Raw genomic sequence first — 24,259 nt, 5'->3', positions numbered from 1 at the left:
GTCAGGTAGCAAAGTAAAAACGGCAACAAAAACGCACAACAGCGTAAACAAGTCTGCAAGTTGTGACCGGAAACAGGAAACTCAACCTGTCACAAACACCAAATCAAAGTGTATTTGTCACGTGCGCCGAATACAACAGGTGTAGACCTTACAGTGAAATGCTTACTTACAGGCTCTAACCAATAGTGCAAAAAAGGTATTAGGTGAACAATAGGTAAGTAAAGAAATAAAAACAACAGTAAAAAGACAGTGAAAAATAACAGTAGCGAGGCTATATACAGTAGCGAGGCTATAAAAGTAGCGAGGCTACATACAGACACCGGTTAGTCGGGCTGATTGAGGTAGTATGTACATGTAGATATGGTTAAAGTGACTATGCATATATGATGAACAGAGAGTAGCAGTAGCGTAAAAGAGGGGTTGGCGGGTGGTGGGTGGGGACACAATGCAGAAAGCCCGGTTAGCCAATGTGCGGGAGCACTGGTTGGTCGGCCCAATTGAGGTACTATGTACATGAATCTATAGTTAAAGTGACTATGCATATATGATAAACAGAGAGTAGCAGCAGCGTAAAAGAGGGGTTGGGGGGCACACAATGCAAATAGTCCGGGTAGCCATTTGATTACCTGTTCAGGAGTCTTATGGCTTGTGGGTACAAACGCTTGCCATGCGGTAGTAGAGAGAACAGTCTATGACTGGGGTGGCTGGGGTCTTTGACAATTTTTAGGGCTTTCCTCTGACACCGCCTGGTATAGAGGTCCTGGATGGCAGCTTAGCCCCAGTGATGTACTGGGCCGTACGCACTACCCTCTGTTGTGCCTTGCGGTCGGAGGCCGAGCAATTTCCGTACCAGGCAGTGATGCAACCAGTCAGGATGCTCTCGATGTTGCAGCTGTAGAACCTTTTGAGGATCTCAGGACCCATGCCAAATCTTTTTAGTTTCCTGAGGGGGAATAGGCTTTGTCGTGCCCTCTTCACGAGTGTCTTGGTGTGTTTGGACCATTCTAGTTTGTTGGTGATGTGGACACCAAGGAACTTGAAGCTCTCAACCTGCTCCACTACAGCCCCGTCGATGAGAATGGGGGCGTGCTCGGTCCTCCTTTTCCTGTAGTCCACAATCATCTCCTTCGTCTTGGTTACGTTGAGGGATAGGTTGTTATTCTGGCACCACCTGGCCAGGTCTCTGACCTCCTCTCCATAGGCTGTCTCGTCATTGTCGGTGATCAGGCCTACCACTGTTGTGTCGTCTGCAAACTTAATGATGGTGTTGGAGTCGTGCCTGGCCATGCAGTCGTGGGTGAACAGGGAGTACAGGAGGGGACTGAGCACGCACCCCTGGGGAGCTCCAGTGTTGAGGATTAGCGTGGCAGATGTGTTGCTACCTACCCTCACCACCAGGGGGTGGCCCATCAGGAAGTCCAGGATCCAGTTGCAGAGGGAGGTGTTTAGTCCCAGGATCCTTAGCTTAGTGATGAGCTTTGAGGGTATTATGGTGTTGAACGATGAGCTGTAGTCAATGAATAGCATTCTCACATAGGTGTTCATTTTGTCCAGGTGGGAAGGGGCAGTGTGGAGTGCAATAGAGATTGCATCATCTGTGGATCTGTTTGGGCGGAATGCAAATTGGAGTAGGTCTAGGGTTTCTGGGATAATGGTGTTGATGTGAGCCATTACCAGCCTTTCAAAGCACTTCATGGCTACGGCGTGAGTGCTACGGGTCTGTAGTCATTTAGGCAGGTTGCCTTCGTGTTCTTGGGCACAGGGACTATAGTGGTCTGCTTGAAACATGTTGGTATACAGACTCAATCAGGGAGATGTTGAAAATGTCAGTGAAGACACCTGCCAGTTGGTCAGCGCATGCCCGGAGCACACGTCCTGGTAATCCGTCTGGCCCCGCAGCCTGTGAATGTTGACCTGTTTAAAGGTCTTACTCACGTCGGCTACGGAGAGCGTGATCACACAGTCGTCCGGAACAGCTGATGCTCTCATGCATGCCTCAGTGTTGCTTGCCTCGAAGCGAGTATAGAAGTGATTTACCTCGTCTGGTAGGCTCGTGTCACTGGGCAGCTCGCAGCTGTGCTTCCCTTTGTAGTCTGTAATAGTTTGCAAGCCCTGCCACATAAGACTAGCGTCGGAGCCGGTGTAGTATGATTCAATCTTAGCCCTGTATTGACACTTTGCCTGTTTGATGGTTCGTCGCAGGGCATAGAAGGATTTCTTATAAGCTTCCGGGTTAGAGTCCCGCACCTTGAAAGCGGCAAGTCTACCCTTTAGCTCAGTGCGAATGTTGCCTGTAATCCATGGCTTCTGGTTGGGATATGTACGTACAGTCACTGTGAGGACAACGTCCTCGATGCACTTATTGATAAAGCCAGTGACTGATTTTGTGTACTCCTCAATGTCATCGGAAGAATCCCGGAACATGTTCCAGTCTGTGATAGCAAAACAGTCCTGTAGCTTAGCATCTGCTTCATCTGATCACTTTTTTATAGACTGAGTCACTGGTGCTTTCTGCTTTAATTTTAGCTTGGAAGTAGGAATCAGGAGGATAGAGTTGTGGTCGGATTTTCCAAATAGTGGGTGAGGGAGAGCTTTGTACGCGTCTGTGTGTGGAGTACAGGTGATCTAGAATTTTTTCCCCTCTGGTTGCACATTTCATATGTTGATAGAAATTAGGTAGAACTGATTTAAGTTTCCCTGCATTAACCTCTTCAAATTCCCCCCCCCTTAGTTTCAATTTCCGCCTGAAGACATACCCAAATCTAACTGCCTGTAGCTCAGGCCCTGAAGCAAGGATATGCATTTTCTTGGTACCATTTGAAAGAAAACTCTCTGAAGTTTTTGGAAATGTGAATTGAATGCAGGAGAATATAACACAATAGATCTGGTAGAAGAAAATACAAAGAAAAAACCATCCGTTTTTTCTTTTTATTGTTGTTGCATCATCTTTAAAATTAACAAGAAAAAACAAACAGTCAGATATGATGATGGGAACAATTTCAGTGAAAAACAGAACAGGGCAACAGTACTTGTGCAAAGTTTCAGAATGATAACTTCCGGAATGAGTGTGCTACATCCAATTTAGCATGAAGTCACCCAGGTGTCCCACACAAGTTCCCAAAATGTACCCAAGTGGCCAAATTGGTGAAGTTATACATTTTGAAGCAAATAACTATACAAAATACCTAAATGGTATTGTAACACACCCAAAACATTTTTTTGAAAAAATGAAAAAAATTATTATATAAATGTACAAAAAACACGGGTAACTATTTACAAATCAAATCAAATCAAATGTATTTATATATCCCTTCTTATATCAGTTTGTGATATACAGAAACCCAGCCTAAAACCCCAAACAGCAAGCAATGTAGATGCACAGTGGCTAGGAAAAACTCCCTAGAATGCAGGAACCTAAGAAGAAACCTAGAGAGGAACCAGGCTATGAGGGGTGGCCAGTCCTCTTCTGGCTGTGCCGGGTGGAGGTGGGACAGGTAGCACAAAATACCTAAATGGTATTGTAACACACCCAAAACATTTTTTTGAAAAAATGAAAAAAATTATTATATAAATGTACAAAAAACACGGGTAACTATTTACAAATCAAATCAAATGTATTTATATATCCCTTCTTATATCAGTTTGTGATATACAGAAACCCAGCCTAAAACCCCAAACAGCAAGCAATGTAGATGCACAGTGGCTAGGAAAAACTCCCTAGAAGGCAGGAACCTAAGAAGAAACCTAGAGAGGAACCAGGCTATGAGGGGTGACCAGTCCTCTTCTGGCTGTGCCGGGTGGAGGTGGGACAGGTAGCACGTCCGGTGAACAGGTAAGGTTTCCATAGCCGCAGGCTGAACAGTTGAAACTGGAGCAGCAGCACGGCCAGGTGGACTGGGGACAGCAAGGAGTCATCATGCCAGGTAGTCCTGAGGCATGGTCCTAGGGCTCAGGTTCTCAGAGAGAGATAAAGAAAGAGAGAATTAGAGAGAGCACACTTAAATTCACACAGGACACCGGCTAAGACAAGGGAAATACTCCAGATGTAACAGACTGACCCTAGCCCCCCAACACATAAACTACTGCAGCATAAATACTAGAGGCTGAGACAGGAGGGGTCAGGAGACACTGTGGCCCCATTTACACACTTTCAATATTTGGAAGACCCTACGTCCTCTACACAATATTGTGCTGCTTATGCCATGTGCCATAGCAGTCTCTTTCTGCTGTAAAGCAAAGGGTCACCAAGCATGTGGTGCAGGTGATGGGGGACTTCATTTTGCAGAGAACACAACGACGCCTCCATGCTGTGCCCTTTTGGCCCTGAGGCACATCCATGCCTGCAGAAATAAATTTGGGCAGATGAACACTTGTTGCAGCAGCAGAAGGGACAGGTACAACAGGTGCAACAGGTGCAGTGGTGCTGTAGTCAGCAAGCTCCCTGATGAGCAGTTCTCTGAAAGCTCGCTGTGTGATGGGGGGCTTTCCACAGCTCTTAGCAAGTTCCTTGTGTAGGATGAATGCATTCACCACAGCAATGTCGATGAAATGGTAGAAGAACGTCTTGTACCATTTTGTTGTCTTGTGCAGAACATTGTAATAGCCTATCAGCGCATCCGACAGGTCCACACCGCCCATGCTCTTGTTGTAGTCCTTCACAGCAGCTGGAATGGGGACATTCTTTGTGGTCCATGCCCCATTAGCGCTCTTCACCCGCCTGACGACGTGATCGCCACTGAAGGATTTGTGGATTGCTGAGCACATCACCACCTCTCTGGTATCCATCCACTTTACAAAGAGAAGGCCATCTTCACGGATCCATCGCATGCTACCCCGCTCAGCCCGCTTAGGCATGTCATTCACCTTTGTCTTCGGAAAGCCCGCCCTGTTGGTGCGAATGGTGCCACAAGCCCATACATGCCGCTTCTTCAGGTCTGTAAACAGGGTAGGGCTTGTGTAGAAGTTGTCTACAAACAGTTTGTAGCCCTTCCCCAGCAGTTGAAAATCCAATAACTCCATTACAGAGTCGTAGCTAAGTCCCTTACCGGTAGCACAAGTGTTCTTCCCCTCATAAACAAAGAAATTGCAAGTGTAGGCACACACAGAATCAGCCAAAACAAACAGCTTGTAACCCCACTTGGTTGGTTTGTTTCTCATATATTGTTTGAGGCTGATTCTGGCCTTTGAGGCTACCATCCTCTCATCTATGGACAGGTTCTGTGCAGGCTGAAAGTAGGTCTTGCAGGCATCAACAATGCTGAGGTAGAGAGGCTTTATTTTGCAGAGTCTATCAAATGTTGCTGTGCCTTTCTTCTTGTCATTCTCTTCATCATCTTTTGGGTCGCTGATATGAAGTGCCCGTGAGAGAAGCAGAAACCTTTTGCATGACATGACAGTCATGGGGAAAGGCAGTTGGTACAGAGATGATGTTTTCCAGTAGTCGGTCAGGGATTTCAGCTTCACCAGCCCCATGTAGATGACCAGTGAAAGGTAGCAGAAAAAGTCAGACATGCAAATGGGCTTCCATGCTACTTTTCTGCCTGCTTGCATCTTTGCCCCATACTTATTTGTGTTAGACACGAGAGAATCTACAACAGATGATGTGAAAAACAACTGAAAAAGCTGAAGGGGGCTATAACCTGCAGTCATGTTCAGCTGGGGTCCTGGCTTCCTTTTCGGCCTAAACGTTGGTTGAGGTGGCTCCACGTCTGCTTCGAGGACAGTGTGCCAACGCCCGTCTGCCCCTTTGTTGGCAGGTTGCACACTTCCCCTCCTGCGCTTCTTCGTTAGTGCCTTCACACCTCTAGATGGCCCGGGAGGTGTGGAGCCAGAGACAGCAGGGGTCCGGCTGGATGGACCAGCTTCAGTGGGGGATGGACACCTTGACATTGGGGGCTCCCAATCTGAGTCTGAGGCACTGTGAAAGAAAAAAGTTCAGGTAGAATAGTTTCACGCATGAGCCCAGCTATAATAAACAGATATATAGAGTACAGGGAACATAGTCAGTCACTAAGAAAAAAGTTCAGGTAGAATAGTTTCACGCATGAGCCCAGCTATAATAAACAGATATATAGAGTACAGGGAACATAGTCAGTCACTAAGAAAAAAGTTCAGGTAGAATAGTTTCACGCATGAGCCCAGCTATAATAAACAGATATATAGAGTACAGGGAACATAGTCAGTCACTAGGTTGAAGTGCTGTTCCATTTCACTCTGGCCATTGTTGTGGGCCTGCCCTCCCCTCCCCTCAACAGCCTCAAATAGCCCTCTTTCATGTGGGGCTGGGGTGGAGTGGCAGACACATGCATCTCAGCCATGCTCCCTCTAATATTCTACTCCATTCCATTTATTTTATATATATATATATATATATATATATATTTTATATATTTATTTCTTTTATATATTTATTTTATATATACATACACATATAAATATATATATACACATATATACACACACACACACATATATATATACATATAATATATATACACACATAGTCTATGGGTCATACGCATACATACAAACATACCCCCAAACACAATGTATAGCCAATGAGTACTTTACACATTTCATTACATTTTTATATATTGCAAATAAAATGTTAAAAATCACGAATAATATTTGATATTATTAATTTCAAACAACAGCATTAGCATGAGAAGAATTTACCAGTCCAAAGCAACGTCCTCTCCGTGCAGAAAATAGTCTTCCATTTCGGAGTCGTAGCTATGCTCGCTAGCTGAATCCTCTTCCAGGAGCAACTCTGTCTCACTTTCCCTATCTATTTCCTCAATAATCTGGTGTACATCTGTATATCTAGACTTGGATTTAGCTTTCCCTGATTTAGTCGCCATAATGTTCGATATAAAAAGTAGCTAATGATGCGTTTTACCGAAATACTGCTGTGCGCAACAAGCGTGGCTCCTTCCTCGATGAGTCTTCAATGGCGAAAGGCCGTCTTTACGCATGAGTTTACTACTTGAGCTGGTCTTCCAACACACAAACATCCCATATTGCCGTTTACCTCAGCTCATTGGCTATCTACCCAGCTAGATTTCAAGAGGATCAGTGGTCATTGGGTTACAAAACAGTCAATCAAAGGAACAGCGCTCATATAATTGGTGCACAATGAGGTCATTACATGTTGTCTGCAAATCGGTTTCTTTTGGTCAATAGGTCCCACAAAAAGAACCATCAAGGGTGATTGTGTTACAAACAACCAGTTGATTGCAGTGAACCCTAACTTGACTAGAGAAACACACGTTGAGTGAGTGTATTTACGTCGAATGCTTCAGAGAAAGTTGAATGAGACTGAATTCACGATACAAGCGGTTGACAAAATGTTTCGTGTTAGGCTATAAAAATGGATTTTATCAAACAAAAGACCATTCATTATGTAACAGTGAGCCTTGGGATTGCAAAGAGAAGAAGATCTTCAAAGGTAAATTATTTATTTTATTGCAATTTGTGATTTTGTTACGCATGTGCTGGTTGAATTAGCATTTTGTTATGGTGCTCTCTACTCAGATAATCGCATCATATGCTTTCACAGTAAATCCTTTTAAAAATCTTTCAAGGCAGTTAGATTACCGAGATTCTAGGCTTTTGAAGAATGTGAGACACTTGTATTTTCATGAACGTTTAATATGACTATTTATGTAGAGTTCTGCCATTTCACCGGATGTTGTCGAATTTGATCCCGCTAACGGGATCAGCACGTCAAGAAGTTAAAGTCTCCAGCCACTAGGAGCGCCACCTCTGGGTGAGTGGTTTCCTGTTTGCTTATTTCCTTATACAGCTGACTGAGTGCTGTCTTAGTGCCAGCATCTGTCTGTGGTGGTAGATAAACAGCCACGAAAAGTATAGCTGAAAACTGTCTAGGCAAGTAGTGTGGCCTGCAATTTATCACAATATACTTTACTTCAGGCGAGCAAAATCTGGAGACTTCCTTAGATTTCGTGCACCAGCTGTTGTTTACAAATATGCACAGACCGCCCCCCCCTCGTCTTACCGGAGTGTGCTGTTCTATCTTGCCGGTGCAGCGTATATCCCGCTAGCTGAATATCCATGTCGTCATTCAGCCACGATTCCGTGAAACATAGGATATTACAGTTTTTGTTGTCCCGTTGCTAGGATATTAGTGATCATACCTCGTCTAATTTATTGTCTAATGATTGCACGTTGGCGAGTAATATTGACGGTAACGGCAGCTATCCCACTCGCCGTCGGTGGATCCTAACGAGACATCCCGCTCTGTGTCCTCTGTGCCTGCGTCTCTTCCTCTTGCAAATAACTGGGATGTTGGGCTTGTCGGGTGTTTGGAGTATTCCTGTATTCCTGCTTACTGAAGAAAAGATCTTTGTCTAATCCGAGGTGAGTGATCGCTGTCCTGATATCCAGAAGCTATTTTTTGCCGTAAGATACGGTGCAGAAACATTATGTACAAAACAAGTTACAAATTACTCTAAAAAAACTCTTAAAAGCCATTGGTTGGGCGTCCTGCTGCCATGTCTTCCGGCGCCATTTTGCCATCACTCCATCTTTCTCTTTTTGTCTTTAATTTCTGTCCCTCTCCGTCATGGTGTAGCAGCCCTACTGTACCTGGCTTGTGTCGTACTGTACCTGGCTTGTGTCGTACTGTACCTGGCTTGTGTCGTACTGTACCTGGCTTGTGTCGTACTGTACCTGGCTTGTGTCGTACTGTACCTGGCTCGTGTAGTACTGTACATGGCTCGTGTAGTACTGTACCTGACTCGTGTAGTACTGTACATGGCTCGTGTAGTACTGTACCTGACTCGTGTAGTACTGTACCTGACTCGTGTAGTACTGTACCTGACTCGTGTAGTAGTGTACCTGACTCGTGTAGTACTGTACCTGACTCGTGTAGTACTGTACCTGACTTGTATAGTAGTGTACCTGACTCGTGTAGTAGTGTACCTGACTCGTGTAGTACTGTACCTGACTCGTGTAGTACTGTACCTGACTCGTGTAGTACTGTACCTGACTTGTATAGTAGTGTACCTGACTCGTGTAGTACTGTACCTGACTCGTGTAGTACTGTACCTGACTCGTGTAGTACTGTACCTGACTTGTATAGTAGTGTACCTGACTCGTGTAGTACTGTACCTAACTCGTGTAGTACTGTACCTGACTCGTGTAGTACTGTACCTGACTTGTGTAGTACTGTACCTGACTCGTGTAGTACTGTACCTGACTTGTGTAGTAGTGTACCTGGCTCGTGTAGTGTTCAGTTTGGCCATGGATCCACGCTTGGCTGCTGTTATCGGAGTTGACTGGCAGGCTGATCTTGGCATGGCTGTGTGTGTTTACTCACTGCGTTCTGAGTGAGAGGAAAAAGGCAGAAAGGAATGGATGTTCAGCGACAGCTTTGGGGTTTCCTGTTCTGTTCTCTCCCCTACCTCAGACCTTCTGCTGGGGCTGTGAACACCACTGAACCGTCAGTTTAGTCCCATCAATTAGAAATGTGTTGATTAATAGCATATACGGTATCAAACCACAAAGGTTTCACACCATGGTGGAATCCTGTTTTTGAAGCATTTGTCATGATTCTATGTTAATGTTCTTGCTTTATGCTGAAAGGTCATGTTTATTTCCCTCTTCACAGCTCTCACTCTCTCTCTTTATTTCTGCTTTTCCCTTTGTCTTTCTATTTATCTCTCTCTCTCTTTCTCCCCCCTCCCTCTCTCCCCCCATCTCTCTCTCACGTGTTGAGTCAAGGTAGCACTCTCCTCTCTACAGGTGTTTCTGATGAGAATAGCGTCTGCCCAACTAACTTCAGATGAAGCACTCTAAGTGCTAAAACAGGCCAGTTTGGATTGCAGGAAATTTAATTTTACTGGCGTCTAATGATTTACGCTGCTAATGATTTACGCTGCCTATGCCCCCCCTCTGTGAGCAGAGGGGTGGGGTGGGGGGGGGGGGGGGGGCATAGGGGTACGAGGGCAAAGTTGATTTGGAGGTACACTGTACTATACATTTTTTGGTGCTTTTTTGTTCTATATATAGCTAGTATCCTGACATGACAAAGTGGATTCAAGACTTAAAATGTGTAGCCGACTTTGCAGACTGTGTGTGTCTGAGTGTGTCTATGTCCCTGTGAGTGTCTCTCTCTCCTAGCCCTAGAGGTATGGCTGTCTGGGTTCACTGCGAGGCTAGAGTCTAATATGCATGACCCTGCTTGGCCTCCACATTAAGCTGTTTAGGAATTCTCCACCTCCATTCACCCCTGTTTATTTAACATACAAAAGTGTGTTTAACTCTCCTTCTTTATTGGTTGGTAATTACTATCAGTAGCCATAGAAACTATAATCCCGTTGTAATCTGAAGTCTAGGAATTCTCCTCTCTTTGAAGATTAGTTCTTTTAAAGAGGGTTAGGTCTAAGCCAGTGGTTGAACAAGCCAACTCTGGACACCGAATGCACCATGTACTTTATGCTGTTGCGGATCTATAAGACATTTATAACGGGATTGGGAAAGTCTAGGCCGTTCTTATCCCACTGTTCTGGAATGATAATTGATGCTTGGTCGATTTTTTTTGCTTCTGTGCATCAAAGGAGGGATGACCAAAGTTGCGTCATGAGTAATCTGCCTCTGTCTTAGGACACCTGGAAGAGTTTGTGTAGTTTGAGAAAGAGACTCTTAACCCATCAAATGAGCATTGATTGGAAGAAGTCAGTTGAATATTTGGTTGTAAAACAAATATAGAGTATTACTTTACTGACTGAGTCCCTTTGGAAGAGAGGAAGGGAAGGGGAAAATAGCGGTAGGAGAGAACACAGGAGACCAGGGATAGCCAGGCAGCGGCACACATTTCAGCATATGTTTCAAATAAACGCTGGATCTAAATTAATTGTTTACGAGGTTACCACAAATTACCATTAATTGTTTACAAGGTTTAATGTTTGATTTGTTACATTAAATTATTCAGTAATATGACTCGAAAGAATTATGGCAATCATCCGTTTTTTTTATTAGCGGTCGACTGATTAATCGGCATGGCCGATTAATTAGGGCCGATTTCAAGTTTTCATAACAATCGCAAAAAAAAGCACTGTTGTTGCACCAATGTACCTAACTATAAATATCAATGCCTTTCTTAAAAGCAATACACAAGAATATATTATTTTACCTGCATATTTAGTTGAAAGAAATTCATGTTAGCAGGCAATATTAACTAGGGAAATTGTGTCACTTCTGTTGCGTTCATTGCAAGCAGAGTCAGGGTATATGCAGCAGTTTGGGCCGCCTGGCTCGTTGTGAACTGTGTGAAGACCATTTCTTCCTGACAAAGACCGTAATTAATTTGCCAGAATTTTACATAATTATGACATAACATTGAAGGTTGTGCAATGTAACAGCAATATTTAGTCTTAGGGTTGCCACCCATTCTATAAAATACGGAACAGTTCCGTATTTCACTGAAAGATTAAACGTTTTGTTTTTGAAATTATAGTTTACGTATTTGACCATATTAATGACCTAAGGCTCGTATTTCTGTGTGTTTATTATATTATAATTAAGTCTATGATTTGATAGAGCAGTCAGACTGAGCGGTGGTAGGCAGCAGCAGGCTCGTAAGCATTCATTCAAACAGCACTTTCCTGCGTTTGCCAGCAGCCCTTCGCGATGCTTGAAGCACAGCGCTGTTTATGACTTCAAGCCTATCAACTCACAAGATTAGGCTGGCAATACTATAGTGTCTATAAGAACATCCAATAGTCAAAGGTATATGAAATACAAATGGTATTGAGAGAAATAGTCCTATAATTCCTATAATAACTACAACCTAAAACTTCTTATCTGGGAATATTGAAGACTCATGTTAAAAGGAACCACCAGCTTTCATATGTTCTCATGTTCTGAGCAAGGAACTTAAACGTTAGCTTTTTTACATGGCACATATTGCACTTTTTACTTTCTTCTCCAACACTTTGTTTTTGCATTATTTAAACCAAATAGAACATGTTTCATTATTTATTTGAGACCAAACTGATTTTATTTATTTATTATATTAAGTTAAAATAAAAGTGTTCATTCAGTATTGTTGTAATTGTCATTATTACAAAATATATAAAAAATTGTCCGATTAATCGGTATCGGCTTTTTTGGTCCTCCAATAATCGGCATCGGCATTGAAAAATCATAATCGGTCAACCTCTAGTTTTTATCGCTAGTAAGAAACTGCTAGCCATTAGCTGCTAACAGCTAATGGCTAACTGCTAGCTACAGTAACTGGCAAGCACAAAAACAGTCAACAACTTTGTGAGTACAGATCCACAGAAATCGATCAATCGCCCTCGAAAGTAAGAACTGCCGAAAAAGCACAGTCAAAGATGATAATAATTATTCTGTCAAGAAAGTAATTTTTTTCCTAAATAGTGGCATACTAAGACAAAAGAAATGTAACACAGTGTATAAATGATAACACGTTAGTGCAGGAAATGATGACATTGATTAAAATGTTGTAAGTGAATGCTGGAGCAAAACAATTAACTATGCAAATGTGCAAAAGTTGTGTGCATTAAGGAAATAGACGCCTGGCTCAAATAGAAGCCTGTCTCTAATAAGCGCCTGTTGTGTTCAGGGATTTAAGCAAATAAACACCCAGGCTATTAATTGAAGTTTTACAGTAAGTGAATTCCAAATCAAATCAAATCAAATCAAATCAAATTTATTTATATAGCCCTTCGTACATCAGCTGAAATCTCAAAGTGCTGTACAGAAACCCAGCCTAAAACCCCAAACAGCAAGCAATGCATGTGAAAGAAGCACGGTGGCTGGGAAAAACTCCCTAGGAAAAACTCCTGAGAAAGGCCAAAAACCTAGGAAGAAACCTAGAGAGGAACCAGGCTATGAGGGGTGGCCAGTCCTCTTCTGGCTGTGCCGGGTGGATATTATAACAGAACATGGTCAAGATGTTAAAATGTTCGTAAATGACCAGCATGGTCAAATAATAATAATCATAGTAATTGTCGAGGGTGCAACAAGCACGTCCGGTGAACAGGTCAGGGTTCCGTAGCCGCAGGCAGAACAGTTGAAACTGGAGCAGCAGCATGGCCAGGTGGACTGGGGACAGCAAGGAGTCATCATGCCAGGTAGTCCTAGGGCTCAGGTCCTCCGAGAGAAAGAAAGAAAGAAAGAAAGAAAGAGAGAATTAGAGAGAGCATATTTACATTCACACAGGACACTGGATAAGACAAGAGAATACTCCAGATGTAACAGACTGACCCTAGCCCCCCGACACATAAACTACTGCAGCATAAATACTGGAGGCTGAGACAGGAGGGATCAGAAGACACTGTGGCCCCATCCGATGATACCCCCGGACAGGGCCAAACAGGCAGGATATAACCCCACCCACTTTGCCAAAGCACAGCCCCCACACCACTAGAGGGATATCTACAACCACCAACTTACCGTCCGAAGACAAGGCCGAGTATAGCCCACAAAGATGTCCGCCACGGCACAACCCAAGGGGGGGGCGCCAAAACCCAGACAGGAAGACCACGTCAGTGGCTCAACCTACTCAAGTGACGCATGGAAATAAGAAGTGGTTTTCAAATATCAAATATACCATGGATACAAACTCACAGCCTCCGAGCTGCAGTCAGACAGACATGAGCAGGACACAGCCTGTTTGTATAGGCTCAGCCATCGTCACATTGTTCCCATCAGTGGCTAACAATTAGACAGCAGTCCCTGTTTGCTCAGCCACTCCATTCAGACACAAAGGGCTTGTGGAGCTCTAACTACTGCTTGAGTGGGTTGTAGACTGACTGGGGGGGCATGGCATTTTGACCCTGCCTGTGGTGTGTAGCAGGAGTCTCCACTAGGCTAGAGCAGACAAGGGTCATCCAATATCCTGGCATCAATAGAACCTATTTAGACGATTTAAATTTTTCTCTGACTCCCTCTCTCTCTCCATACTCCCCTCTCCCACTCTCTCCATACTCCCCTCTCCCACTCTCTCCATACTCCCCTCTCCCACTCTCTCCATACTCCCCTCTCCCATTCTCTCTCCATACTCCCCTCTCCCTCTCTCTCTCCATACTCTCCTCTCCTATTCTCTCTCCATACTCCCCTCTCCCTCTCTCTCTCCATACTCCCCTCTCCCACTCTCTCCATACTCCCCTCTCCCATTCTCTCTCCATACTCCCCTCTCCCTCTCTCTCTCCATACTCTCCTCTCCTATTCTCTCTCCATACTCCCCTCTCCCTCTCTCTCTCCTCATACTCTCCTCTCCTATTCTCTCTCCATACTCCCCTCTCCCACTCTCTCCATACTCCCCTCTCCCATTCTCTCTCCATACTCCCCTCTCCCTCTCTCTCTCCATACTCTCCTCTCCTATTCTCTCTCCATACTCCCCTCTCCCTCTCTCTCTCCATACTCTCCTCTCCCATTCTCTCTCCATACTCCCCTCTCCCTCTCTCTCTCCTCATACTCCCCTCTCCCTCTCTCTCTCCATACTCTCCTCTCCCATTCTCTCCCCATACTCCCCTCTCCCTCTCTCCTTATCCTCTGCTCTGTGGTGAGTAGAGATAACTCTGTGACCAAGGAATCCACTAATAAAAGGCTTAATTTGGTTCATTCTGAGTGATCATTATCCAAGGTCTCAGCGGCAGCCCACGAAGACTCTGCCCAAGTATGTTCCCGACAGAGGGGAACCAATGCTGATACACAGTGTAGGGCCAGGACAGGGCTGGAACAGGCTGGACCAGACTGGGACCAGGCTGAGATCCAAGCCTACTAACAGAGAGAAGCCTTAGGGAGTTAGAGCTCTCTCTGCACCCCACCAACCCCCTTGAAAACGTTCTCAAACCTGGGAAAGAGATCTCACCCACCTCAATGTCCCCTGCGTAGTCACAAAGGCTTTACAAAGGATGAAAGCTTTTCTGGCTTGATGTGCTAACCAGTGAGTGAACATTTTGAAGAGGAGCCCTGATTTCTCCATTTGTCTGTCCATTCTCAAAGGTTTTTACTTGAGACGAGATCCACTTAAGCTGGATGTGTTAACCAGAAACCAGTATACTGGCTGGATGTGTTAACCAGAATACAGTATACTGGCTGGATGTGTTAACCAGAATACAGTATACTGGCTGGATGTGTTAACCAGAATACAGTATACTGGCTGGATGTGTTAACCAGAATACAGTATACTGGCTGAATGTGTTAACCAGAAACCAGTATACTGGCTGGATGTGTTAACCAGAAACCAGTATACTGACTGGATGTGTTAACCAGAATACAGTATACTGGCTGGATGTGTTAACCAGAATACAGTATACTGGCTGGATGTGTTAACCAGAATACAGTATACTGGCTGGATGTGTTAACCAGAATACAGTATACTGGCTGGATGTGTTAACCAGAATACAGTATACTGGCTGGATGTGTTAACCAGAAACCAGTATACTGCCTGGATGTGTTAACCAGAATACAGTATACTGGCTGGATGTGTTAACCAGAATACAGTATACTGGCTGGATGTGTTAACCAGAAACCAGTATACTGGCTGGATGTGTGATGTGTTAACCAGAAACCAGTATACTGGCTGGATGTGTTAACCAGAAACCAGTATACTGCCTGGATGTGTTAACCAGAATACAGTATACTGGCTGGATGTGTTAACCAGAATACAGTATACTGGCTGGATGTGTTAACCAGAAACCAGTATACTGGCTGGATGTGTTAACCAGAAACCAGTATACTGGCTGGATGTGTTAACCAGAATACAGTATACTGGCTGAATGTGTGATGTGTTAACCAGAAACCAGTATACTGGCTGGATGTGTTAACCAGAATACAGTATACTGGCTGGATGTGTTAACCAGAAACCAGTATACTGGCTGAATGTGTGATGTGTTAACCAGAAACCAGTATACTGGCTGGATGTGTTAACCAGAAACCAGTATACTGGCTGGATGTGTTAACCAGAAACCAGTATACTGGCTGGATGTGTTAACCAGAATACAGTATACTGGCTGAATGTGTGATGTGTTAACCAGAAACCAGTATGCTGGCTGAATGTGTTAACCAGAATACAGTATACTGGCTGGATGTGTTAACCAGAATACAGTGTCTGAATGCAAATGGAAGGGTATGGACTGGTCATAGAATCTGACTTATATTGGATCCTTTGGTCTGGAGGTTCTGGATTGTGAGTAGACAAACTGAGTACCCACAATCTGAGTACTCACAATCTGAGTTCTCACACTCTGAGTACCCACAATCTGAGCACTCACACTCTGAGTACCCACAATCTGAGTACTCACACTCTGAGTACCCACAATCTGAGTACTCACACTCTGAGTACCCACAATCTGAGTACTCACACTCTGAGTACCCACAATCTGAGTACTCACACTCAGAGTACCCACAATCTGAGTACTCACACTCAGAGTACCCACAATCTGAGTTCTCACAATCTGAGTACCCACAATCTGAGTACCCACAATCTGAGTTCTCACAATCTGAGTACCCACAATCTGAGTTCTCACAATCTGAGTACCCACACTCTGAGTTCTCACAATCTGAGTACCCACAATCTGAGTACTCACACTCTGAGTACCCACAATCTGAGTACTCACACTCAGAGTACCCACAATCTGAGTACTCACACTCAGAGTACCCACAATCTGAGTTCTCACAATCTGAGTACCCACAATCTGAGTACCCACAATCTGAGTTCCCACAATCTGAGTACCCACAATCTGAGTTCTCACAATCTGAGTACCCACAATCTGAGTACCCACACTCAGAGTACCCACAATCTGAGTACTCACACTCAGAGTACCCACAATCTGAGTTCTCACAATCTGAGTACCCACAATCTGAGTACCCACAATCTGAGTTCCCACAATCTGAGTACCCACAATCTGAGTTCTCACAATCTGAGTACCCACAATCTGAGTTCTCACAATCTGAGTACCCACAATCTGAGTTCTCACAATCTGAGTACCCACAATCTGAGTACCCATACTCAGAGTACCCACAATCTGAGTTCTCACAATCTGAGTACCCACAATCTGAGTACCCACAATCTGAGTTCCCACAATCTGAGTACCCACAATCTGAGTTCTCACAATCTGAGTACCCACAATCTGAGTTCCCACAATCTGAGTACCCACAATCTGAGTTCTCACAATCTGAGTACCCACAATCTGAGTTCTCACAATCTGAGTACCCACAATCTGAGTTCTCACAATTTAAGTACCCACAATCTGAGTGGCATGTGTTTGTGAGGGAGTGCGTGTGTGTTTGTGTGTGTGCGAAAGGGAGGTCGTGCGTGTGTATATGTGAGCCAAACCAGTGTGTGATAAATACACCCTATAGTTCAGAAGAGCTCTCTCCAGACCATATGGATGAAGGATGTAACAGGGACTCTGTGTTTAGCCCCTGCCGGAGGAAAGGAATCTCCGCTCGGCGAGGCCGGTCCGGGAACGCTTCAGATCGAACAGGAATTCATACAATTATCCTGCAATGGCCTCCACGGAATGGCCTCCGCGGAATCTCTCAGAGGTTGATACAAATCTGTTTAGGGGAAAATTGAGTTTACCCGTTGGAGCGGTCTTTTTCATATTTCCACTTGAACAGTTATTTAATTTCCCGATGGATATTTATCAAGCCTGGCACCAGGATTTTGGAGATGGCCCAAGTTCAGGTTCACTTATTGGTGCCTCTCTACCCCCATTGCTGAGGCTTCTCTCTCCGAGCGCAATGATTTCCATAGTGTCTCTGAGTTTCAGAGAGACAGAGGGAGCGAAGGAGAGATAGAGAGAGAGGGTGAAATGGGCAGAGAGGGGAGACATCTTAGAGGGAATTTATTTGTATTTTTATTGAACCTTTATTTAACTAGGCAAGTCAGTTATGAACAAAGGCAGCGCACAATTGTCCCAGCGTCGTTCGGGTTTGGCTGGTGTAGGCCATCATTGTAAATAAGAATTTGTTCTTAACTGACTTGCCTAGTTAAATAAAAATAAAATAAAAAAGAGAGAAGGAATAGGGAGAGGGGATGCAGACTTGCCAACGTGCATGCAGTTTGCGTACCAACTGTGCAATTGTCTGTCCATGTACGCAGGTATGAGATCCGAGTTAAATGCACGCAGAAATTAATAAAGCCGGATTTGTAATTAAAAAAAAATAAAAAAATCCACTGAGTAAATCTGACATCCCAATTCTCGAGCTGCAACACACAGACATGTACGGAGTTTGTCAACCGGACATGGAGATGAATACATCATTATAGTGTCTGACCGTCCTGCTGTTTGCTGTGATGCTGAGTTTGCCGACAGTCAGCTGTACCTAAAAACATGGACAAATCCATTTTCGACTCCGTGTGTTGTGGAAAGGCAAACACTAATTGTTTCAAGCTAACGTTAGCGAACATAAGATGGACATTCAGTGGGCTCTAAAGTGACAGCAGTTCATTTGCTAGAGAAAGAAATTAAATGCAAATACCAGAAATAACTGGTCACACTTGTGCGAGTGATACATTATGTCTGCGTCCCATTAGTTGTACTTTCCACGTAACATTACGAGGATCAAACAACCTGTAACTGTCATTATGATCCACGTCACAAAAAGCATTAGAAAAGTATCAAAAATAAATATAAACATATTGGCATTAAATGGGGTCGGGAGTTTAGAAAACTGCGCGATGAAGAATGGATGAGTGTCCAGTATTAGCAATAGAGGCAATACTTCTAAAATGCCGTTGCACTAGATTTGAGATTTTATCAATTTCGAATATCTGAAATGAATTTTACGTTGCAAAGAAATCCAATAGGCACCTTTATATAGGCTGAAACAGCGGACTCTTCTAGCGAACAGAGTTCAGATTCCCTTTGCGGTAGCCTACTTAAGCTTTGTGTAGCCAGTTTCAGGTCTGTGTCGATGCGATCATTTGTTTTTGTTTTTAAAATGTATTTTGCTTTTACGGTTGATTAGGAACCGTGTCTAAAAAGCCAATACTTGTGAGCTGGCCCTAGTGATTGTCCCTGTTTGAGAGGTGACAAGCGTTCCTCTACTATAGAGACTAAACTTGATTTGGTACAATTCCATAATTGCGACCAAACTCACAAACAGCGCACGCGCGAGCGGGGGAAAGAAAACCACATGCTATGTGCGCGAGATGAACCTCCAATTTGCTGCGTGCGTCTGGTACTCTAAAAAGTTGGACAGGGTTGGCAGGTCTGGGATAGGGAGAAGGGATAGGGAGAAGGGATAGGGAGAAGGGGGAAGAGATAGGTTAGAAGGGAGAAGGAAATTGAGAGAGCAATGTATACGATGATTGAACGTATTCTCTCTCCCACTGGTTTGGTTTCACCCAACTGCCTAATAGTTTTCCAAAGCATGAGACCGTTTACATGTACAGTAAGAGGGAACAGGAGGGAAAGACTCGGAGTAAAGATGCTGATGAGCCAGTGAAATAAAGAGGTGGAGTAAAGATGCTGGTGAGCCAGTGAAATAAAGAGGTGGAGTAAAGATGCTGATGAGCCAGTGAAATAAAGAGGTGGAGTAAAGATGCTGATGAGCCAGTTAAATAAAGAGACGGAGTAAAGATGCTGGTGAGCCAGTGAAATAAAGAGGTGGAGTAAAGATGCTGATGAGCCAGTGAAATAAAGAGGTGGAGTAAAGATGCTGGTGAGCCAGTGAAATGAAGAGACGGAGTAAAGATGCTGGTGAGCCAGTGAAATGAAGAGGTGGAGTAAAGATGCTGATGAGCCAGTGAAATGAAGAGACGGAGTAAAGATGCTGGTGAGCCAGTGAAATGAAGAGGTGGAGTAAAGATGCTGATGAGCCAGTTAAATAAAGAGACGGAGTAAAGATGCTGATGAGCCAGTGAAATAAAGAGGCGGAGTAAAGATGCTGATGAGCCTGTGAAATAAAGACTCGGAGTAAAGATGCTGATGAGCCAGTTAAATAAAGAGGTGGAGTAAAGATGCTGATGAGCCAGTTAAATAAAGAGACGGAGTAAAGATGCTGATGAGCCAGTGAAATAAAGACTCGGAGTAAAGATGCTGATGAGCCAGTGAAATGAAGAGACGGAGTAAAGATGCTGATGAGCCAGTGAAATAAAGAGGTGGAGTAAAGATGCTGATGAGCCAGTGAAATAAAGAGGTGGAGTAAAGATGCTGATGAGCCAGTGAAATGAAGAGACGGAGTAAAGATGCTGATGAGCCAGTGAAATGAAGAGACGGAGTAAAGATGCTGATGAGCCAGTGAAATGAAGAGACGGAGTAAAGATGCTGATGAGCCAGTGAAATAAAGAGACGGAGTAAAGATGCTGATGAGCCAGTGAAATAAAGAGGTGGAGTAAAGATGCTGATGAGCCAGTGAAATAAAGACTCGGAGTAAAGATGCTGATGAGCCAGTTAAATAAAGAGACGGAGTAAAGATGCTGATGAGCCAGTTAAATAAAGAGACGGAGTAAAGATGCTGATGAGCCAGTGAAATAAAGAGGTGGAGTAAAGATGCCGATGAGCCAGTGAAATAAAGAGGCATTCGTCTAAATGTCCTTACAGGAGCAGATGACTGACAGTAGGCTTAAAACAACCCCGCTATACTCACACCAATCTCCTGAGAAGGAGCAAAAGAGAGAACATTTAGAAGGGTTGGAGAGGGGGATGAGGAGTGGAGAGATGATGGTATGGGGGGGGGGTGTTCTGGCTGTCTGGCTGTGACACCTCCCAGCCCTGCAGAAGTCAATGATCTCCTCTTCAGAGAGGCCCTAAGAGGCTTAGACCCACCTGATGCCAGGAGCTGTTTGTTTAACCTCTGCATGGCTGCAGCACAGTAATGTTTTACCTCTACACATGCAGCATCATTAAGCTCCACCACACATTTACATTTTAGTCATTTAGCATACACTCTTATCTAGAGGGACTTACAGTAGTGAATGCATACATTTCATAAATTTTTATTTATTTGTTTTAATTTTCTGTACTGGTCCCCCATGGGAATCGAACCCACAAACCTGGCATTGCAACCACCATGCTCTACCAACTGAGCCACACGGGACATGTTCATGTTATTTTTTCAGGAGGGGAGTTACAGTAGTGCTTCCAGAAAGTTGTCACACCCCTTGACTTTTTCCACATTTTGTTGCGTTATAGCCTGAATTTAAAATGGATTAAATCTTTTTTTTAAATGGCATTGGCCTATGTAACAGTACTCTTCTTGCGTTGTGTACAATCAATCATCGACACAAACTCCAACTTGTAACACCAGTCACGGAGCTTCATTCTGATAGGAACAGCAAATTCTTTACCTCCATATCAGTCTTTCCATAGTTTAATTGGCCCCAAATCACCCCAAACCAGGCATAAATGGTCAATTGAAACCAATAGAAGCTATCCTAAAGGTGAAATAAAATAAATAAAACATCCTTAGAGGAAGTATTTACCTCCATACTAACTGCTGTCTTCTGCACACTACATACACCCTAGAATTCATTTTATAGACTCCAGCAATACGGCACACTCTTAATTCAGCTGCTGTCTGTCATTGAGCACCGAGCAGTCCAGTTTAGTAACTCCACAGACCTAGATACAGGTCTTTCCATTACACTATCATAATATAATAGGAGTCTTTGGTTATTTATTGTCCTTTCAGCAAGATTAACAGTTGTTTATATTCATGCTGCGTGTTTTGGATAACAATGTTCAGTAATAGTGCTGTCTGGGAGATATGCACCCTCAGGGCCAAGCTATAGTTCCACTGTGTAACAGAGAGAGAGAGAGAGAGAGAACCCTGTCCCTGCTGCCCTGTTATGGTCATAGGGGATTATTATTTCTGACATGCACTGCTGGCCCACTGATTAGGTATGGCCGCCCAGGCTGGCCCGGTGCACAGGCTGGCCCGGTGCGGCCCACCGAGCGGAGCAGAACGCAATAACACTGACTGGTTATGATTCATGACTGTTTGAGAGACGAGTCCAAACACTGCACCCATCAAAACAAGCCTGCTGTTATTGTTTTCCTTTGGTTCTGTGTGTGTGTTTGTGTGCGTGTGTGTGGTGTGTGTGTGTTACAGAGACCTGTGTGTTGGTGAGAGCTTCGCAGGCCATGTCACTTGTCTGTCTGTCAGGATGTCTGTTTCTGCTTCCATCCCTGGAACATTCTGGAATCATTTCTGGAATAATTTCTGTTATAGAATTAGATTTGATTGCGTGTGTTGATTTCCCCCAGGAGCAGGTTCTGTCATAGCTGTTATCTTGGTTGTGGTTTGGTCTCTGGCCAGTCACAGTGACATGCAGCTGTGACCCGCTGTCTGTCCTCTCAATGCCCTCTGGCTGTATTAGTTATTAATTAGTTAGTAGTTAGTCAATTTACTGTTAAACTGGATTTAGAGAAAGAAGTGTGTGTAGGAGGTCTGTATCAGCACACATGCTGCCGTGTGTGTGTGTGTCTTACTCCTCTGCTTCAAACAACAAATGATTCACCGTCCCCTCCTCATTAATAGAACTGTAATGCCACACACCTCTACCCCCCCACACACAGATCCTCCCTCCCCCACACAGACATGAGCACCACTCCTCGGAAGGTTGAGTAAATTGATGTGACCGGAGAGGGTAAGTCTACTGACTCTTTCTGCAATACCACAGTCATTAACCACTGACTATAGGTTTGACATGAATTTGAATGAGAGTTCATTCTCTGTGAAACTGGTATTCAGTATAGCTACATATAGCTAGTAGCTACATAGTATGGATTCTTTATTATGAACTGGGTGGTTCCAGCCCTGAATGCTGATTGGCTGATCGTGCCTTATTGCTTCAATAAACCCCATACTAACAGCATAAGAGTTGTTTGGTGAAAGCTTGTGATTTTGTATAGTTTTATTCATGATTTGTATGTTTCTCTCTTTTTTATTTTTCTTATTCAACCACTCCCTAAGTCTGAAGTAACATGGTACGGTAAGCTTACAGCGTCCGGTGTCGCAGAGGTGGTCTTGGAAAGCCACCAAGATGGCCTGGGTGCTTAGTAATGCGAAAGCAATTAGCTGGGGTTTTACTGAGTGCAAGGATATGTGAAATAACGAGGAGAATATAGGTGGGCTGCTGCCTGCCGGGATCTGGGTGGATGTTAGTGCTGTCCAACACACTGACATACCAGGGACAAATACCAGGGTCTTACCCAGGGCCTTCCCCGGTCCACCTACAGAACTAACCACGGTTGGTTTGACACTGGAGTTCATTACAACGAGACTGGCTTGACAGACAGACGATATGGATCTGTCTGATTCTCGCTTGCATGCATAGTATACATACATAACTGTGTGTGTGTGTAATTGTGTGTGTGTATGTGTGCATGTGTGTGTGTGTGCGTGTGTGTGTGTAATTGTGTGTTTGTGTATCTGTGTGTATTTGTGTGTGTGTTTACTCTCTCGTAAAAGGTGCGTGCCCCTTGTCCCATCTGGATGACTGTGTTTTTTGGTAAATGAAGGGGGAAATATTCTAGCTGCTCCCTGTTCCCACTTCATTACCTGGGAGAGGTCTCTCTCTCCTCAACCTGCTACAGTAGTCCACCTCAGTTTCCAGCTTCCAGGCTAAACAGGATTGTAGTCGGTAAACACACAGTCCATCCCTGATGTGCACACCGACGATACTTGGCGTCTCTCTCCTAACCTCAACATCATCCAGGGGACAGAGCCAAATCCAGGGACTTTATTGGCCAGCCAAGCCCAGCTCCCTGCTCTCTCTGTGGGCAGATTCCTCCACGGACCTGGCCCATTTACAAAAAAACAAAACAGAATAAAGTCAGAAAGAGAGAAAGATAACAAGACAGAATAGGTCTGACTGGCAGCATAGCTCTATCCCTCAGAAGGCAAAGTCAGTTTCACCTCTTCCCTGGGAAGCCGAGCCAAGATCAATTCCCCAGTAGAATATTTCACCTCTTTACTGAGGAGATATCACCCACTGGGCACACCACATAATTTCAACGTGAATAACTGGGAAATATTTGGTTAAGACGTTGATTAATGAGATTTCAACCTATACAGATACTGTATACTGTAGGATCTTAATTTGATCACTCTTTTGTTGCTGAGAATTTCCTGCACTTCAGGAAATGCAAATCTGTAGTATATTCAAGGTTTAGTGTATTCAATTAAAAATGTCAGACTTGATTTGCCTTGAGGAAAAATGTATCAAAACCTTTCCATTACTAATAATCCACATAATAATTCACATTTCCTGTTGCTGCAGGATAATTTTCCTGCTGTAGAAAACTGG

General features: G+C 44.0%; 1 protein-coding gene and 2 long non-coding RNA genes across 3 annotated transcripts; 1 reads left to right on the top strand and 2 right to left on the bottom strand.

The window, feature by feature from the left end:
• Nucleotides 1-2,888: 2,888 nt before the first annotated feature.
• Nucleotides 2,889-3,758, bottom strand: LOC115189490 (uncharacterized). The gene is made up of 2 exons (XR_003876926.1): nt 3,509-3,758; nt 2,889-3,185 (listed from the first exon to the last, which is right to left on the bottom strand). It is a non-coding gene; the product is annotated as an uncharacterized LOC115189490 (long non-coding RNA).
• A 307-nt stretch (nt 3,759-4,065) lies between these two features.
• Nucleotides 4,066-7,529, bottom strand: LOC115189488 (piggyBac transposable element-derived protein 4-like). Its single transcript, XM_029748103.1, has 2 exons — nt 6,676-7,529; nt 4,066-5,917 (listed from the first exon to the last, which is right to left on the bottom strand). Exons 1-2 carry the CDS (start codon nt 6,858-6,860, stop codon nt 4,177-4,179), a joined length of 1,926 nt encoding a protein of 641 aa, XP_029603963.1. The 5' UTR covers nt 6,861-7,529; the 3' UTR covers nt 4,066-4,176.
• LOC115189489 (uncharacterized) lies at nt 5,881-6,185 on the top strand. The gene is made up of 2 exons (XR_003876925.1): nt 5,881-5,938; nt 6,027-6,185. It is a non-coding gene; the product is annotated as an uncharacterized LOC115189489 (long non-coding RNA).
• Nucleotides 7,530-24,259: the final 16,730 nt, after the last annotated feature.

This window comes from Salmo trutta, unplaced genomic scaffold, assembly GCF_901001165.1.
Source record: "Salmo trutta unplaced genomic scaffold, fSalTru1.1, whole genome shotgun sequence".
Taxonomy (NCBI): Eukaryota; Metazoa; Chordata; class Actinopteri; order Salmoniformes; family Salmonidae; genus Salmo; species Salmo trutta.
This window is presented reverse-complemented; position numbering and strand designations above follow the sequence as displayed.

Coding starts and splice junctions, on each gene's coding strand:
- LOC115189488 (XM_029748103.1), bottom strand. CDS start 6,860: ATGGCGACTAAATCAGGGAAAGCTAAATCCAAGTCTAGATATACAGAT. Junction 5,918..6,675: donor GAGGACGTTGCTTTGGACTG/GTAAATTCTTCT, acceptor TTTCTTTCACAG/TGCCTCAGACTCAGATTGGG.